Source organism: Electrona antarctica (genome assembly GCF_951216825.1).
Source record: "Electrona antarctica genome assembly, chromosome: 9".
Taxonomy (NCBI): Eukaryota; Metazoa; Chordata; class Actinopteri; order Myctophiformes; family Myctophidae; genus Electrona; species Electrona antarctica.
The window spans coordinates 40,993,504-41,011,456 of NC_136790.1; the positions used below are offsets into that span (position 1 = coordinate 40,993,504).

The 17,953-nt window shown below is 43.8% G+C and overlaps 1 protein-coding gene across 1 annotated transcript in view; it reads left to right on the forward strand.

The window, feature by feature from the left end:
- Nucleotides 1-1,503: 1,503 nt before the first annotated feature.
- dnah3 (dynein axonemal heavy chain 3) overlaps nucleotides 1,504-17,953 on the forward strand; it is a gene marked incomplete at its 5' end in the record, with an annotated part of 48,798 nt that continues 32,348 nt past the window's right edge. Inside the window, 26 exons of the mRNA XM_079510737.1 lie at nucleotides 1,504-1,572; nucleotides 1,785-1,958; nucleotides 2,674-2,854; nucleotides 3,469-3,667; nucleotides 4,045-4,170; nucleotides 5,622-5,817; nucleotides 6,332-6,511; nucleotides 7,033-7,163; nucleotides 7,428-7,533; nucleotides 8,289-8,467; nucleotides 8,827-9,011; nucleotides 9,283-9,406; nucleotides 9,658-9,811; nucleotides 10,339-10,483; nucleotides 10,960-11,171; nucleotides 12,123-12,214; nucleotides 12,353-12,467; nucleotides 12,752-12,868; nucleotides 13,917-14,096; nucleotides 14,508-14,644; nucleotides 14,906-15,107; nucleotides 15,885-15,977; nucleotides 16,287-16,397; nucleotides 16,504-16,618; nucleotides 16,983-17,181; nucleotides 17,838-17,946. Of these exons, the coding sequence (XP_079366863.1) occupies nucleotides 1,504-1,572; nucleotides 1,785-1,958; nucleotides 2,674-2,854; nucleotides 3,469-3,667; nucleotides 4,045-4,170; nucleotides 5,622-5,817; nucleotides 6,332-6,511; nucleotides 7,033-7,163; nucleotides 7,428-7,533; nucleotides 8,289-8,467; nucleotides 8,827-9,011; nucleotides 9,283-9,406; nucleotides 9,658-9,811; nucleotides 10,339-10,483; nucleotides 10,960-11,171; nucleotides 12,123-12,214; nucleotides 12,353-12,467; nucleotides 12,752-12,868; nucleotides 13,917-14,096; nucleotides 14,508-14,644; nucleotides 14,906-15,107; nucleotides 15,885-15,977; nucleotides 16,287-16,397; nucleotides 16,504-16,618; nucleotides 16,983-17,181; nucleotides 17,838-17,946 (3,831 nt within the window). The remainder of the gene's footprint in view (nucleotides 1,573-1,784; nucleotides 1,959-2,673; nucleotides 2,855-3,468; nucleotides 3,668-4,044; nucleotides 4,171-5,621; nucleotides 5,818-6,331; nucleotides 6,512-7,032; nucleotides 7,164-7,427; nucleotides 7,534-8,288; nucleotides 8,468-8,826; nucleotides 9,012-9,282; nucleotides 9,407-9,657; nucleotides 9,812-10,338; nucleotides 10,484-10,959; nucleotides 11,172-12,122; nucleotides 12,215-12,352; nucleotides 12,468-12,751; nucleotides 12,869-13,916; nucleotides 14,097-14,507; nucleotides 14,645-14,905; nucleotides 15,108-15,884; nucleotides 15,978-16,286; nucleotides 16,398-16,503; nucleotides 16,619-16,982; nucleotides 17,182-17,837; nucleotides 17,947-17,953) is intronic.

The following is a 17,953-nucleotide window of genomic DNA, read 5'->3' on the forward strand; positions in this document are numbered from 1 at the left end:
GTAATGTAGGCAGCAGAAAGTAAACTCATTTCAAATTGTATTGTAATTTGTAACCTTCAATTGACTGGTCATAATTATAAAACATACAAGTAAAACGTCTACATTAAACATTTTACAGCCAGTTCCTACATGAACCAGGTTTTGTGATTCCTTGTCTAGATCTGAAAAGTCTGGTCCTTCTTGAATGTCAAGGAGGAAGTACTGCAGCTTCTTGTTTACAAAACTGTTGCCATGGAAGTGAAGTTCCCGTATGGACATTACTCTGTCACCGTCACTGTAGCAACTTTCAGCAACAATATGTCCCCCCCGGTGGCAACATGCAGCTCTGTTGGCATTTACCATGTTGAAGACAGTTGGTTAACTACCTGATGGTCACGTTGTCACAGGAAAGCCCGACGAAACTGCTCAGTGCTCATTTAGTGGTATAAACTACCACATGGTAAAATATTGACAGCAGGAAAGATAACCAGGGCCACCAGGCGCTCAAGTGAGTAAAACGTATTTGGACAATGATGATGCTCTTGGAACAATAAGGGAACGAACGAATATAAACATTTTAAAACGCTTTATTGTACAGTGACTGCATAATAAAGAACATGTTTACGCCACACAGCTGGTCTTCATCAGGGAATAACAGGAGAGGGCAGTCACAGCAATAGCATTTTAATATATAAAAAGACAATAGATACAGAAATAAATACGCAATTAAGGTAGAAGGACAAATGAAAAGAAGAAAAAGGGGGTCCAAAATTACTATAAAGTTTAAAGGGATGATCTTTTAATTAAAGGACAACTTCACCACTTTTCTTCATATAATTGGTCTGTTTCTCATAGGAGGGCTGTGGACACCTCAGAAACATGTCCACCAGTGACATCATTGTTAGGCAGATTTTTTTTTAAATAAAATGTTTTGAAATAAATATTTAGATTTTTATTATTGTGAGAACGATGCTTCAATTTTCGCATTGCAACCTTTCAGGAATAGAAAGCCTGCAGTTTCTATTAGCTTTTCTATTAGCTTATGGATTCCCCATCAATGATTTCTGAACTGCCCACAGCCGAGACACAGACTGAGTTGAAAATAAAATCTCCTATTTTATTTAACATTAGTGAGAGGACCAATTATATGAAGATAGGTTGAAAAGTGGTGAAGTACGGTCCTTTAAGGCCAACATAAGGTAGCCTACATTCATTATGTGGTACACATTATGTAAGTTATGTCAAATAAGTTATAGTCTATTATATTTGAGAGCATGTACACATGCACAGGCATTTTATTTAAATGCATTATTTCTTAATTTGCCTGAAGTAGAAGCAATTGTTATTTTGGTTGAAAACAACAACAAAGATTTATGTAAGATCATGCTAATTATTTATGGCTTTTAAAAAATAAAAACAAAAACATTTAGCAGCACCTTCAAGTATACAGTATAAATAAACTAAACATATATTTCCTCAGTGTCTGCTTCTGAATTGCAGATGGATGATGATAATATCCATAATATGAGTCATGCCACAGAACCTCCAGCTCTGCCAAAGACATACAATGAGGGACCCTCAGACCTTTATCAAGTAAGAAAGCTTACACTAAAAAGCTTTAAATTATATGATTCTGGAATACACAGCATTTCAACATTTCCTCAGTTTTTAATGGAATCACAGTGAAGACGAGCAAAGGCAAATTTAATTTGAAAACCTCTCCTCTCCTCTCCTCTCCTCTCCTCTCCTCTCCTCTCCTCTCCTCTCCTCTCCTCTCCTCTCCTCTCCTCTCCTCTCCTCTCCAGATTGTTTCTAGGTGTAGTCAACACCCACCAATCCTCCAGAACAACACCTGGACACTAGCAGTGCCATTTAAGGAGCAGCGGCATCACCGTACTCCCAGTGAGTCCATCGGCAACAACTTCAGCCCCCGGGCACAGGACCTGAAGATTCATAACCTTCAGCACAGATCCAAAAATGTCCATGGATCCACGAGAAACGCACTTCGACATTGTATCCTTTCAAACTTTTTCAATACTTGTAATCTGAGGATAATTTATTTAAATATCAGTTTCCACTGAGCAGGAGTTTTAACTTAATTCAGTCTTTCAGCATCCCTGCCATCTAGAAGAAAAAAGCTTCCTCCAGTAGGAAGGTAAACATAAAAATCATCAACTTTGACCACAATACCAAATAGCAAAACACATTTCTTTAAATAATTGCTGTAACCCATTTGGTGTTTTTTCTTGCAAGCACCTTGTATGAATCGTATGTCTATTCCAAGGGATTCAACCTCACCTGGGACAAAGCCCAATCCAAGAGACCCCCTGAGGCCCAGCAGCCCACCTTTGAGCCCTGAAGAGCAGCTGGAGGTCATGCACAGTCAGGAGAAGTTGGTTTGGACCACTGAGGCAGAACCTAGTGAGAGAGATCTGGAGGCAAGCATTTGATGAATTAACCTCAGATTCCATATTCTGGTCATAATAGGTGAACATTCTGTGTATAGCCTGTCTCTATGATATTGTCCAGCTTGGCCCAACCATGCTAAATGTGATCTCTTGTTGGCCCTGTAACAATGCACATGTTCTTATGCCATCTAAAAGTTGTGTGCTACACAAACGTCACCAAGGCAAATTACGAAAAGAGTTCTGGTTTCAAAATGAGTAAACTTTTCTTTTTACTTTCCTCACCCAGAGGTATGTGCACTACATTGCCCATGGCATCCACACTTCCATGCTAGCCTCTCGGCCTCCACAGCAGAGCTTCTCGCGTCTGCTGCCTCCCACCTCAGAGGAGGATGGTACCTGCAGGCCCCATCAGAGCCTGCTGGAGGAGGTCAGCCATGACTATGACTTCAGTATGAAGAAGAGCATAGGTAATGACAAAAATGTTGATCTTATAAATCACAGTACTGACTATGTAGAGTTATATTCAGACCAGTGATCCCTGCTGATCAGTGACTCATCTAAACTTGGGACACAAGGTCAATGCAGTTCTGATAATATCGAAAATTAGGCTTTGTTTAGACTGCAGGCCAATCCTATTTGTTTCTCCAATCTAATACTTATAGGAGTGACTGTTCACACTTATTCAGACAGACTTAAGTGTCCAGAGTGTACAAACTGAAACACATATTTGGAAATCAGATTTGAAAGGCTTTTCAAACTACCTAGCAATGTGGTTCAAATCTGATTGGCATAAATATTTTTCCATTTGTAATTTGTTGTTCAGTCTTGATAAAGCCATTCTGGAGTTAGGCCAAAAATCTGATTTGGGCTGCCAGTATGAACCGGTATGAACATAGCATTAGGAGCATTTCCTGCCTAGCCCCATTGCTGGGACAAACAGCTTTGAAGTTCACTGTGTTGTGCTGAGATCTATGCATTTACTTACATAATATAAAATAAACTAGCTTCGCAAATGGTGAATTCCCATAGTTGATGGAGGATCACACCTCCACGTTTTGGCATCCATCTCTCCCCCCTCCAGTGGACTACATCCTGATGGACCCGTTGGAGCGCCAGCGTCTGTCCATCTCTTGCATTCCCATCAGGCCCTTTCCCAGGAGGGTGATCCGTGCGCCGGTGCCTTGGGCTGCCAGCTACAGGGATGCTCGTGACTGGCTGAGCCAGCACCTGTTCACTGTCAACCACATGATGCATCTCCTGCAGGATGCTTGGCTCAACAGGTAACTAATACTGATCTCGTAGAAATATAAACATATCGCATATAAACACATGATCCCCTAATTCTGGGGAGAACATTCAGTGAAATTAGCTGATCTAGAAACCCATAACTGGTCACAATTCAACCCTTTGTGAGCTTGTAGATGTGTTATTCTTTTTAATTGTTGACAAATGTTCTCTTATGGAGGTTCCTGGCACAAAATGTTCTCAAATTGGGGTTCACAGACAAATGCATATCAATTTGGGGGTTCTTGACACGAAAATGTTTGAGAACCACTGCTGTATCATGTAATGTGCTTGCTTGTTCTGGAGGCAAGCATCTCAACCACCACACCACTGCTGGCATTGCCACATCTTGTTAATCTCCATCTCCTTTCAGTTTCTCCTCCTTGCGGTTTGTGCGACTGGCGGATCTTTTTTCATCCGACCTCCCCCTTCTTCCATCTGAGTTTGAAGAGCTGGTCCGGAGACACTGCCAAGCCACCAGAGACCAATTGATCCACAAGTAAGTGTGTTCAGTGAGTTATTTAACAAACAAACTATTTAGTCTATCAGTTAGTCACACAAACTGTCAAGCATACTCCTGAGAGATTCTGACTGACCTTTTCAATGTATACATTCTACTGGGGATATAAATATAATCAAGGCCCTCTTGTTTTTGAAAGAATTTGTGAATTCATACCCTTCAGATTTTCTTTTCCTCTGTGCAATGTACAGCAGTAACAGGTCATCAATAGCCTAGGCACTTTTTGGTGTTAGACGTAGAGTGGCAACTAAGAGACTGAGACTGATTAATACATAATGAGGAGACATTACAGGACTGAGACAATATTACGCTGGGAGCAGCACTCATTCGTAATCAGATCCTCAATAATAGGTGAACTACCTCCCATTGCCACGGGTAAGTGGTGACCTTTTCACCACTTCTCTCCTGAATTGGCATTACGCTGCCATTCTGGGCATGGCATAAGACAAAGTAATGTGCACACACACATGTTTCCTCAACAGAAAACCATTTGCTTCTCCAATTTGCTCATTCCGTCCTTCAACCAATTAAGGCCTGAGGCCGTTTGTTTTTACAAATACCTTCTAAATCAGTAGTTCTCAAACCTTTTTGTGCCAAGGACCCCACATGTTTTTCACAAAAATAAAAAAGCCAGCATATAACATCTAAATTGGCAGGTTTTCATGGGTTAAATAGAAATGCGGCTTACTGTAGTTGCAGATGCACTTGACACTTAAAGGCAATGTGGACACCTCATCACCCCAAGGGGGCAGGCAGACTTTCCAACGTTGAAGCTCTGGGTCCTAGTGGTAGGAGGAGGGACTACAGGCGGACCCGTGGATTCATGACCGGGAAACCCCGTGCAGCTGGGCTTTAACGTTGAGCGCTCGGTTGCCCTACGTCACTCAGGACCTCAAAGTTGAGGTCCTGGGAGGGACTTCCGGCAGTCTTCCGGGTGCTTCAAAACGCCACTGAGCAACTTCCACTGACATGAATAGCTGGGGGGGCGGAGCTTCGCGCCAGTTCAGTCTCTATTATATATATACTCTATGCATCACCCCCCCATCAGGTCATTGTATGTATACTATATATGCACTCTGATTGCATTGCTTAAACATGAACCCTTCTCATTGGAAATGGCCACCAATGTTTTGATTCACTATTCACAATGAGCTTCTGCTTTAGATACCATTGTTTGAGTCATTTCCCTGTATCCAATTTCTACTCTCCTGTAACAGTTTTCATCAAATGCCACAGCATAGCAAAGCTGCATAACCGTATGATTCCGTTTCGCACTGGACAATAAAGAGCTTGTTCTGCTGTTGCACCATCATTGACCCTGTCACAATTTATCTTCAGCTATTAGAGCACACACCATTGCTCAGCCCCAATTGATTTCACAAACAAGCAAAGTTTTAGATATATGCCACACCTTTTTCTTTCTGTTCCAGGTGGCTGCCACACTGTGCGTCCCTGTTTGTCACGTACAAGGAGCTGTGGCTTCCCCTGGTGCCCCAGAGTGACCGAGTGGCTCCGGTCCGCGCCCAGGAGTTATTTTCCTGCGTGGCTGCACTCATGTCTCTCCAGTTGCGTGGCATGGTCATAGCATCACTAGAGGACCTGCTGCACTTCTTTAGCATACATCAGGTTTGGATTCTCCGTCCGTCCGTCCGTCCGTGCGTCCGTGCGTCCGTCCGTGTGTGTGTGTGTGTGTGTGTGTGTGTGTGTGTGTGTGTGTGTGTGTGTGTGTGTGTGTGTGTGTGTGTGTGTGTTCATCCGGAGCTAATCTCGCACTACTGGACGACTCAGCGCTAAATGTCTTGTGCACACTGCACACTGCCAGTAGACCAACTTTGTAACTCCATGCATTTTTCTTCACGTATGTTTTAGATTTTATTTAATATTGAACTTGAATTCATCATTTAAGTCAAAGGGGCTCGGGTTGGGCTGAAACCTTTTGGAGATGACGTTATTAATATGAAAAGCTGAGCGCATGCAGCTTAATGGTCATTTGGCTCAATAGAAATCGAAAATGAAATGACAGCTGCAAATGAAGGAACATTTACTCATGAGGAGAAAGCACCACTTTATGTTTCTTTCATCCCATTCATAGTGTCTGTCATTCATCAAACCTAGAGCCTGGCCCTTCCGTCTCTTTCAGGAAGGTAGTGACTTTGGCGAGGTGTTTGACGACATGAGGTACGTGCAGCCCCAGGTGCTGCTGGTCAAGATGGAGGTGGTGGAGCCACGCATCGTGTTCAACCCCAGCCTCCAGGAATGCTGGGAGCTCATACGCAGGGCCTTCCTGGAGATCGTCAAGAGTGCCCAGATGCTCCCTAAGGTACATGGGTCAGCACCTGGCAACGTTCCAGCTCCTCCTGTATGCAACTGGAGCCCATGTCTTGACGCATTTATTCAGCATATATGTTAGCAGTAGTGTCCATGCACCAGAGTCCAGGACACACAAATATTTTCTCCAAATGAACTGATAGCGGTCATAATGGCAGCTATCATCATGATAGTTAGACACTAAATACTAAAAAAATTAAAAAGGTATAAACATCTGCACACCAATTTAAACCATTAAAAACGGTAAAGCATCTTTAAGAAGAAAACTCTTAGGATTTAGAACTGTGGTTTAGAACAGTAGTTCTCAAACATTACAGATATACAATCACTTTGTGCCACACTGCGAGGAGTGTATTATAAAATGGAACGCTTGATTTAATTCTCTATTACCGGTACATGCCGGTGTCGTGTGACAGTGTCACCACAACAATTTGTGAGCTCATATATTCGCCATGCGACACGGCCCATGACAAGTATTAATAATATTATTTTTGAATGTTTTTTGGTGTCTAGGTGGAGTGCAGCCTGTTCCCAGACATCCAGAACCTGTTCCTATACACTGTCAGACCTGATGAGTTGCTGGTTACAGAAATAATCAACAAAGCTAAAGACATTTTCCACAAGAACACAGTGGGACCAAAAAAGTAGGAGGGCATTACTTGACACTATATCAGTGGTTCCCAAACTGAGGGACCCAGTTGATTAGCTTAATGTGCAACATTGTTTTCTCACTCAACAGTAAACAAACTGACATCAGGATACATATTTCATGCATATTTCTAAAGTTACAATTGAATTACTTTAGGGGGGCTGAAAAGTTTGGGAACCCTTGCACTATATCACCATTTCTCATGTACAATGACAGGGGTGGTGTTATGACTAAGACAATGCTACATTCTGATGTTCAGGTATTTGAATGTGTATAAGAAATACAGCCATCTTCTGGACAACAAGGCAAAGCAGGACATAACGGCATTCCTCAAGGAAAAGCATTCCCTAGAAGGGTTTTCCAAGGTAAAATAATCTATATAGCTGATGCTCTCCTATCCACACAGCTAACTTCTACTTTTAAGTAATATTAATGTATAATAATACATTCATTGTATTGCACCAAGTTCAAAGGACCCAATAGAAACAAGCCATAGGCTTTCTTGGGTTTAAAATAGCAAACCTGGGATTGAACTGTACTTTCCTGTGCTTTTTTGTGCTTTTTTCTTCTTCTTCTTTCTTCTTCACTGTTAATAAAGTATACAATCAATCATTCAATCAATCACCTTTCCTACAAAATCTGCAACTGAAATAGCTTTTTAGTAAACACGCACGCACGCACGCACGCACGCGCGCGCGCACACACACACACACACACACACAGGAAATATAGATTGACGGCATAAAACCAGTAAGACGCCCTGAGGGTGAGAAGCGCGTGCACGCATACTGCTGGGCGGCAGACTGCTGGGCGAGCGCTGGCGCTTTGGCATGGGGGGCCATATATGGAGCATGTCTTGAGTGTACAGGGTTTGATGAGGTCATATATGGAGACGTGATGTCACAAGGCCATATATGGAGGCGTGGGTGACTAACTGACGGACGGGCGGACGGACGGACGGACGGACGGACGGGAGATGCAGGTTTTCATAGTAAATGCGACCTATGGTCGCAAAAAAGAGTGGTCATTGTTGCCTAGTGCTGCCGTTTAGCTGTTCTGTTTATTGTTTAATGGCTATTTTGGTGGTGTGTGAATGCATTGTCTGCTCTCCATTTTTCAGAAAATTGAAAGTCTCAAGAACTTGTGGAAGGAGGTGGCTTCTCTGCACGTGACGGTACCCTTGTCCATGTTCTGTCTGTACGCTGGCAAGCTGAACGACGACCTGTGTGAGCTTGCGGAGAAACTGAAAGACAGGATCGTCACATTTGAGGTGGACGAGAACCGAGAGCTCAGTAAGAGGTGAAGAGACTGTCCCGAGTAGTCCTTCTAGTCCTTCCCTAGCGACCCACATGGACCCTAGTGTCCCTATTCTGCCGGCGAACATTGAGTGAAACGTGGCAATCATCACAACACGAAAAAGAGGGGTGTTGGTATAGAATGATGTTCTTCTACCCCCATTTTCTTTACAAAATGTTTAATGTTATTGAGCGTGACACCAAGCAAATTTGACTCTTCTTGAGTTATAGGTAGCTGATTATTGTTAGTTTTTTGTTTGACCCATGATGTTTGAAAACTCTCCTTGTCTGCAAGTGTCACCATCACACAATTGAGTATAAATTAAGCTTTACTTAAGTTTACTCTTTTGTATTTTCCTATAGGCTTTGTCAACATTATGAGGACATTGTGGAGGCCGTCTCGAGAACCCCAACCACCACGGAGGACCTGGTGTCTCTCAACCAGTACCTGAAACAGTCCAGCGAGGTCACTGTCCACAAGCTGAGAGACGAGATTGATGAGGCGGCCCACCGCCTCAGCTTCTTACTGGACTATGCCACCCTGCCTGGTACGTTTAAAAACCTTGATGAACTCAAATCACATGATGTACTGCAGTAAGGCTTGATTTATACGTTGTTGTGTATCGTTGTGAATCCAAAACAGCAGATCTACAGGCTAACGATGTGTCACAGCACGACCCATTGTGAACTTGTAGATTGGAGTTTCCTGAATGAACTTGGGCGTTGGTCATTCATGAGAAATGCTGGTGCATGTGTGAGTTGCAGTGGCTGATCTGATGTATCTGAAGTTTTTGCTGTTTCTTTTCCCTATTCATCTAGCTGATGACATGAGACTGAACTGTAAAGTATTCCAGTGGCCCGACCAGATCCTCACTGTGTTCGACTTCAACAAGAGCTGTCTGGCCACCAGCAAAGAACAAGCCGAGGACCAGCTCCTTAAAAGGTCACTGCGTGAACCTGTTAAGACATCACACATCATAACATCCCCCCAAATGCCTCCTAGTGATCCCTCTCCCTTATCCGCATAAAAATCCGCATAAAAATAATTTAACCGATTAAGACGTGAGCCGATTCTACAAATGCTTTCTAAATCAGTAGTTCTCACACTTTGAAGACTTTCCCTTTTTTTTAAAGTACAAAATCTCAGTATTTCTTCCACCTAGTGCCTGAACATATCCTCTGTCCCCCCACCAGGACGGAGCAGTTGGACCAAACGCTGCAGGACGTGAGCAAGGAGGTGGAGGCCTTCAGGAAGAAGGAAGTGACCCACCTGGAGGAGATGAAGAGGAACGTGGAGAAACTCAAGCAGCTCGCTGACACCCTGGATGCTGCACTCACTCAACTAGAGGTCAGAGGGAGGTCATAGGGTCCAGGGCACGTACTGTACAACAAACAGTCAGTGGTGGGACAAGTACTCACATTTCTGTATCTATATTGCAAAGTAGAAATACTTTGTTACAAGTAAAAAGTCCTGAATGCTTGCGCTATGAGCTTATAGATCATAGAAAGACTGTGGACTCCTTGGTGCCAAGGAGTCTGCTGCCAAATATATATCAATTTGGGGGTCTTTTACGTGGAAATGTTTGAGAACCACTGCGGCAGATGCTTCAACTTTTTATATTTTTTTCTTGTAAATGAACGCCCTAGTTCATCATACAAGAATGTTGCACATGGAATGTAGTGAAAATAGCCAATCTACAAGTGAACAACGCGCCACATCCGCAATGCGTTGTGGGCTTGTTTTCACCTTTTTAAAATGTTTTAATAATAAAAAAGCAATGGTTTTGGATTTGGACATACAAGGACATACAAGGTTTCCACCCGTATTATAAAGTAATATATTATAAATAAAGTCTTGGTTGCTCCCTCCCGCAGGGCATTAACAAAGAGCAGAGTCTGCTGGAGAAGGAGCTGACTCAGCTCCCCATGCTGCAGAGTGTGCTGGCCACCAAGCAGCCCTACCACCACCTCTGGACCACTGCTCTCCGCTTCCATGTCCAGTCAGAGCTCTGGATGAATGGTTGGTGTCTTTGAACAACAGTCTCAGTGCCACCTGACGCCTTTGGACGCCTTAAAAAAAATACTAACTAAATAAATCCAAACATTTTCAAAAATAGCAGAGATCTACAAACTCACATAAAAAGGCTATTTTTGCTATGAATAGAGGTGGGGCTTGAAAACCCCTGGTTTAGAAGAAAGCATAGACGCAGAACTCCCTTGACCCCGGTGTTGATTTCGTCGACTAAAACTTTTCACAGACAAAAACTAAATAAAACTAAGCTACGACGACTAGAACTAAGACTAAATATATTAAGGATGGACTAGTGGAGAAGAGATCCAGTAGAACTAAAAGACAAATACGTTTATGTTTGGTTGCGCGCCGAAATCAACACTGTGCCCCCCCACCTCCACATGCCCTTTGACCCCACCTTGACCCCACTGTGCCCCCCCACCTCCACATGCCCTTTGACCCCACTGTGCCCCCCACCTCCACAGGCCCTTTCTTGCACCTGGATGCAGAGAAGATCTCCGAGGAGTTGGAGACCATGTGGAGGACCATGTACAAACTGACCAAGTCCTTCTCGGATGCCTCTGGGCCGTGCCGCGTGTCCCAGAGCTTCAAGATGAAGATAGACAAGTTCAGACAACACGTGCCTCTCCTCACCACCATCTGTAACCCTGGCATTAAAGAGCGACACTGGGAGGAGGTCAGTGCACTAGTGCAGGGTTTTTATTTTTTTTCACGATTTTTCAAAAATAGCAGACCTACAAGCTCGTAGCGCGCCACTCGGTGGCGCTCTATGAGCTTGTAGATCTGCTATTTTTCAATAGCTAAATTATAACATAATGCTTAAAACACCAAAAGGGGTTCCCGCCCAAAATGGGTTGAGGTTATTGTAGCAGTCAATTTATATTGGGGGTCGGGAGGGGGCGGGGCGGGGGTCCCGAGACATTGCCAAAGCATTTCCGGGGGTCCCCGGCCAAAAACGTTGAGAACCCCTGGACTAGTGCAGAGTCACCATTCAGCGTCATGCTCCGTTTGTCAACAGACACAGTACATCAAAAAGTATTGCCATTTAAATAATTCTATGAATTCTGCTCTTTGTGCGTGAAATGATATCGCATGCACGTGGAAAGCCAACGTTCGTTCGCATTCGGCTCAAAAAGAAAAGCCTGGGGAAACACATTGGAAAATCTGGCAAAGGACGTGGGAGTCTTGTATTTCGCTAACCAGTAACAGTGCAGAGGGGCGTCGCTCCAAATTTGGTGACGTCAGTGTTCTCTGCTGTTTTCTACCGGGGAGGGTGGTGGGGGGAGGGAGGGGAGCGGCCGCTCAGATCGGTGAACCAATAGGATCCACCGGCTGTTTTGGCTGGCTGGGTATACATACGGTACTAAAGAAAACGACAACGTGTCTCCTGGTATAATAAATGCCTAGTCTTGCTCCTCCTCCCATCAATGAAATGGAGATGATGAATTTGATGAATTGAACATGGTGGACCCTGTTGTAAACAAGTGTAATGCTTAATTGGGTCGTCCACTCACAGTTAACAGCCTTTGTATTGAGTTTGTGCTTGAAATGTACTGTAATTCTACAAACTGTTAATAAAATTTTCAATCAATCAATCAATGATCAACTAACAGGTCTTGTCCCACAGATCAGCAGCATCGTGGGCTTTGATGTTAAGCCAGGTGTGGACACCTCACTGATGAACATGGTGGACCTGGGACTCTCCAAGTTCTCTGACAAGTAAGACCATTTATTTAAAAAAAACAGCAAAAACAACAACAATCTATGCTTTAAAATAGGAGGAGAGAACAGTTACGTGAGGGAAATGAGAGTCCATTACGTATATGAATGGCGGTTTATATCTGTCCTCTGCCTCAGGCTGGAAGAGATCGGAGCTTCAGCCTGTAAGGAGTACTCTCTGGAGAAGGCCATGGAGAAGATGAGGAGTGAATGGGCTGAGCTTCACTTCTCTTTCACCCCCTACAGAGACACAGTACGACAGCCTATACGCACGCACACACGCACGCACACACGCACACACGCACACACACACACACACACACATTATTAATATGTTTATTGTCTAGAGCTTAATCTGCTCATTCTGATCTCATCTGCTAAATGCCTAAATTGTAATTGTGTAAGGGAGACACGGGCGGCTACTTGCTGTTTTACATGAATGAAACCCAGCCGGGCTATAGGGGATTTCAGCACGCTGCGCATAATATGGACATGGGACTCATAGTGTGTGTCCGATGACGTTGTTTCTTCTTTTAGGGCACAAGCATCGTGTCTGCGATGGATGACATCCAGTTGCTCCTGGATGACCATGTCATTAAGACTCAGACCATGCGAGGCTCGCCTTTCATCAAGCCCATAGAGGCTGAATGCAAGGTACACGTACCATGTAAACTAGACCAGTATAGATAGGCACAGACACTGGACATGGATGGGAAACATGATCTATATACTACTGTATACTTTATACTGTGTACTTTGTCCTTGGGTGACTGTGCTATCTGTGTCCTTTCATCAGTGGTGGAAAAGGTACTCAAAATATGTTTTACTTAAGTAAAAGTATCAATACTGCAATTTAGAAATACTCCCGAAGGTCCCGAATTCAAAATGTATTCGCAAGTACCAAAACTAAAAGTACTCATTATGCAGAAGTTTTCAAATGTATCAAAATCTTTTGAAAATAGCAGATCTAGAAATCTAGAATCTGAGCTAGATCGGCAATTTTCACATGGCCGAAATGTATATAGGGCTGAAGTGTTTACTGTATGTCCGTAATAATAATACAAAATCTGCAAAGTTGAACTTTTCTCAACTTTGCCGCACCACGTTTTTTGCTGGCTCCGCCTCCTGCCGCAGCGGGGAAGGCGTCGGTCTCTCTCCAATAGACATCGCTGCTTTCTCAGAGCGTGGCAGCTTCTGCTGGTGTGAATTCGGTATTAGACTACTCCATGAACAAAGTGATTTTGATATGTGAGATAGGGGCACATTCTCTAGTCCAGGGGTTCTCAACCCGTGGGTCGCGACCCCTCGGGGGGTCGCCAAATTATTTTAGGGGGTCCCCAAATGATTTAAAAAAAAAAAAAAAAAAAAAATGATTTAAAAAATAGCAGACCTACAAGCTCGTAGCGCGCCACTCGGTGGCGCGCTATGAGCTTGTAGATCTGCTATTTTTCAATAGCTAAATTATAACAATGCTTAAAACACCAAAAGGGGTTCCCGCCCAAAATAGTTTAAGGTTATTGTAGCAGTCAATTTATATTGGGGGTCGGGAGGGGGCGGGGCGGGGGTCCCGAGACATTGCCAAAGCACTTCCGGGGGTCCCCGGCCAAAAACGTTGAGAACCCCTGCTCTAGTCTACATGATCCTTTTCCATGCTGTCTTTCCTCTCATTCCTTTATGCTTCCACTCGCTCTCTCCCTCAAAGCGATGGGAAGACAAGCTGCTGACCATGCAGGACATCCTAGACGCCATGTTGAAGTGCCAAGCTACGTGGCTCTACCTGGAGCCCATTTTCAGCTCTGAGGACATCATTGCCCAGATGCCAGAGGAGGGCCGCAAGTTTGCCATCGTAGACAGTTACTGGAAGGACATCATCGGCGAAGCGGTGAGTCCATTGCACGAGCAGCTTTGATGTTAGAGAAGCAGGCTTGCGATGGGAAATTCACAGGACTGAAGCGATTCGGGGGAACCGCTTTCTCCTTTGTCAACAGCAACAGTTGCCTTTGAGCAAGGCCTAGGCCCCTAGTAGCTACAGTAGAGGCAACAGTAGAAAGCTGTGCTTGTGAATTTGTGTACCTGATTGAGTAAAAAACATGCTGTTGCTGTTTCTTCTTTTGTTTTTTGCAAAAAGATTCAAACCCAGAGTTAACATGTAGGGCTAGGATTAAAGCCAAACCAGGGGAGCTACTCCGTTACATTCAGTTATGTTTTCCAGAGATAAACTTTCACTTGAGTTCACTTTCCTTGGCTTCAAACTGCTCTGTGTGAATCACTTGTGTCGTTGTGTGTGTTTTAGCTGAAGGATACTCGGGTGCTGGTGGCCACAGATCAACGCAACATGCTGGGGCGGCTGCAGGAGTCCAACATGTTCTTGGAGGACATCCAGAAAGGCCTCAACACATACCTGGAGAAGAAGAGGCTTTACTTCCCGAGGTGACACCAAACAGTCTGTTTAATGAGTGTCAACTCTTTATACCTGTGATATAAGCATAAATTATTCAGTCTTTTTAAAAATCAAATACTTTCTCTTATCATAAAGAACAGTGTTCTAAGAACAGTAATGTGTTCTTAGAACACATTACTGTTATTCTGGAAGATGAAAAGCCTATATGGACTTACCTTTCATGCCAGCCATTGGCTTTTCAAATTGTTAGTCAATTTATAATCTTTACTGATCAACATCCCTTCTCCAAGGTTCTTTTTCCTGTCCAATGATGAGCTTCTGGAGATCCTCTCTGAGACCAAGGAGCCCATGCGCGTCCAGCCCCATCTGAAGAAGTGCTTTGAGGGCATCGCCAAGCTGGAGTTCAGCGAGGACCTGGAGATCACCGGCATGATCAGCTCAGAGAAGGAGACTGTGCCTTTCACAGGAAAGATCTACCCAGCCAAAGCCAAGGTATAGACATACCATCACAGTCACACAGACCTATAGAGCCATGCTGTGTGAAACTCATGAATCATTTCTGTGCATGCATACCATACATACAAATATAGATACATTAGTATAAAGATCATGTAAAATATTTATATTTGTGTGTAATTGTAATTTGTAAAATGTGTTTTGCAAAAATACACCTGTTGGTGGCGCTATAACAGGCCAATGTGAAAAGGGAGGTATATATTCCTCAGCCTAGTAGGAACGTCTGTGAAAGATTTCACGTAAATGTCACACTGCGTTCATGATTTGAGGCTTTTTGTTCAAAACGGGCCAATCCTGCAAAATTTGAAAGCCAATGTTAGCCAATCAGGATGGAATATGAAATATCGGACATATCTGTCTTGAGCACATGACATATATAGATATAGAGATATTGTGTAACGATTTGCAGGACTTTTGGACAAAATATGGAGGAGTAATATCAAAAAATGTGTTTTACCAAAAGTCGGCCTCCTGGTGGCGCTATAACAGGCCGTTCTGGAAAATTTGGGGCAGAGGTTCATCGTTGGCATCTAGGGAGTGTGTGTGCAAAGTTTGGCATCGACCGGGTTAACGGTGCCGGAGATGAACTGGTAACAGACGGACGGACGGACACATGGACGGACACACACATGGACGGAGTGCAAAGCATACTCTCTCCCCATGCCTTCTGGTGGAAACAATAATTCTGCAGTTGTTTTTTAATCTGATTAGATTTTGATGTTGGCATGTTGTCTGTTCCTGGTTGACTTTCAGGGTATGGTGGAAAAATGGCTGCTGCAGGTGGAGAGCATGATGCTTAGGAGTGTCCAGAACGTGATCCATCAAGGACTGCTTCAGTATGCTGAGGTACTTTCATATATCACCTTATAGGAGATTTACATTGTAATATAACAGAATACATGGGGCTGCATGTTTCCGCATCAACATATTGTGTTGCAACACAGAGTGTTGCAACAGTCTGATTCTTTTCACGTTTGGTTGTCATCTTTTCATTGCGATTTACAGTAAATACAGGCCATTCACACCATGAATTTTTATTTTTTTCCTGGGTGAGCTTGGTTGAGGCGTAAACTCTATTTTTTCTACTTTTGTTTATTGACAAAGTATACAATGTATCATGACATTTAAGAGGTGTGATGGCGCCATCCTTTGTAGGTGCCCAGGAAGAAGTGGGTGTTGCAGTGGCCAGGCCAGGTGGTCATATGTGCTTCCTCCATCTTTTGGACCAGTGAAGTGTCCCAAGCCATCCAGAACAACTCCCTGACAGTCAGTCTCTCCACTGGCCTACTTCACACACATGTATTCACACAAAGAGACCCAATAACTGTTTGCTCATAACTGTGTGGTGTTGTTTCGCCCTGTCCACTGAAAGGCTTATGTGGACCAGTGTAATGCCCAGATTGCTGACATTGTGGAGCTGGTGCGCGGGAAGCTTCCAGGAGGGGCGAGGATGACCCTTGGTGCGCTCACTGTGATGGACGTGCACGGTAATGTCTCTCAATAATAAGCACTTTGTACGCTCATGCCAAAGGTGTACCTAAAATGTTACTTTTTAATGCCAGATGCAAGCAGAACACCAGGTAGTGTTGAAATAAATAAAATTATATGATATCTACAAATCCAAACGCTGTCATGATAATTTGACATTTCAACCGGGGCATGTGCCAGTAACTGAAAGGATAATGTATCAAAAACAAAACAATTTGTTCGAATTGTCCTTCGGTCCTCTCTGCCCTCCCCTTCTCTCCTATATGCTGTGGTGAAATAATACGATGTCTTTAATCTCCATCAAATACATGTTATAACTTCTAAATTGTATTCAGCCATCTTCATCGTTTCTTTCCCACAAAGCCCGAGACGTGGTTGCCAAACTGGCGGAGGAGCGCGTCTCCTCGCTCAACGACTTCAACTGGATCTCGCAGCTGCGTTACTTCTGGGAGGACGGAGACGTGATGCTGCGCATGATCACCACCTGTTTGAAATACGGCTACGAGTATCTGGGCAACTCCTCACGTCTGGTCATCACACCGCTTACCGACCGATGCTACAGGTTACTTATAGTAGTGACTTTGTCCATTCCTACTACTTCTACCACCCCTTATCATAATGTAAAAAAATCACACCCGTGTGAAGTGAGGGGCGCTCTTGTCATCATACATCATCATACATCATCACATTCCGGCCAATCGCAATTTGCGTCTTCACTTTTCTGTCCTCACTTTTTTGAGTGGTGCAAACCACTCCAACAACCAGCGTTGTCTGTATGTTTGTGTACCTGTGTACGTGTCCGTGCACAGGTGAGCATGGTTGCTATGGTTAGTGTGTGACGTCACTGACATAGCTGATCAGACTATATAAGACCTTGCACCACTCAGTTCACACAGGTGTGATTTTTATCCTTGTAACTTTGCTCAGCCAAGTTGTGTGTTTGTGTGAATATGATTCACACAAACACACAAAGCTGGGCAGTGCTCCTCAAAAACGAAACAAAAAAAGTGTATTATAACAGTCCTCAGAGATTGACCAATCAGAATCCAGCATTCAACCAAGCCATGTAAGAAACACAGATACTGATATATCTGTTAGAGGCCAATAGCGATCGATAGAGTTGGTCAAGTAACGAATCAGATACAAGCTCACAGCGTGTCACTTAAATGGGCCTCACGTCTTAATGGGTTAAGTGGTGAACACCATGTGCTACTCCAGGACATTGATGGGAGCCCTGAAGCTGAACCTGGGAGGAGCTCCCGAGGGGCCTGCAGGAACTGGCAAGACAGAGACCACCAAGGATCTGGCCAAAGCCCTGGCCAAACAGGTACTGA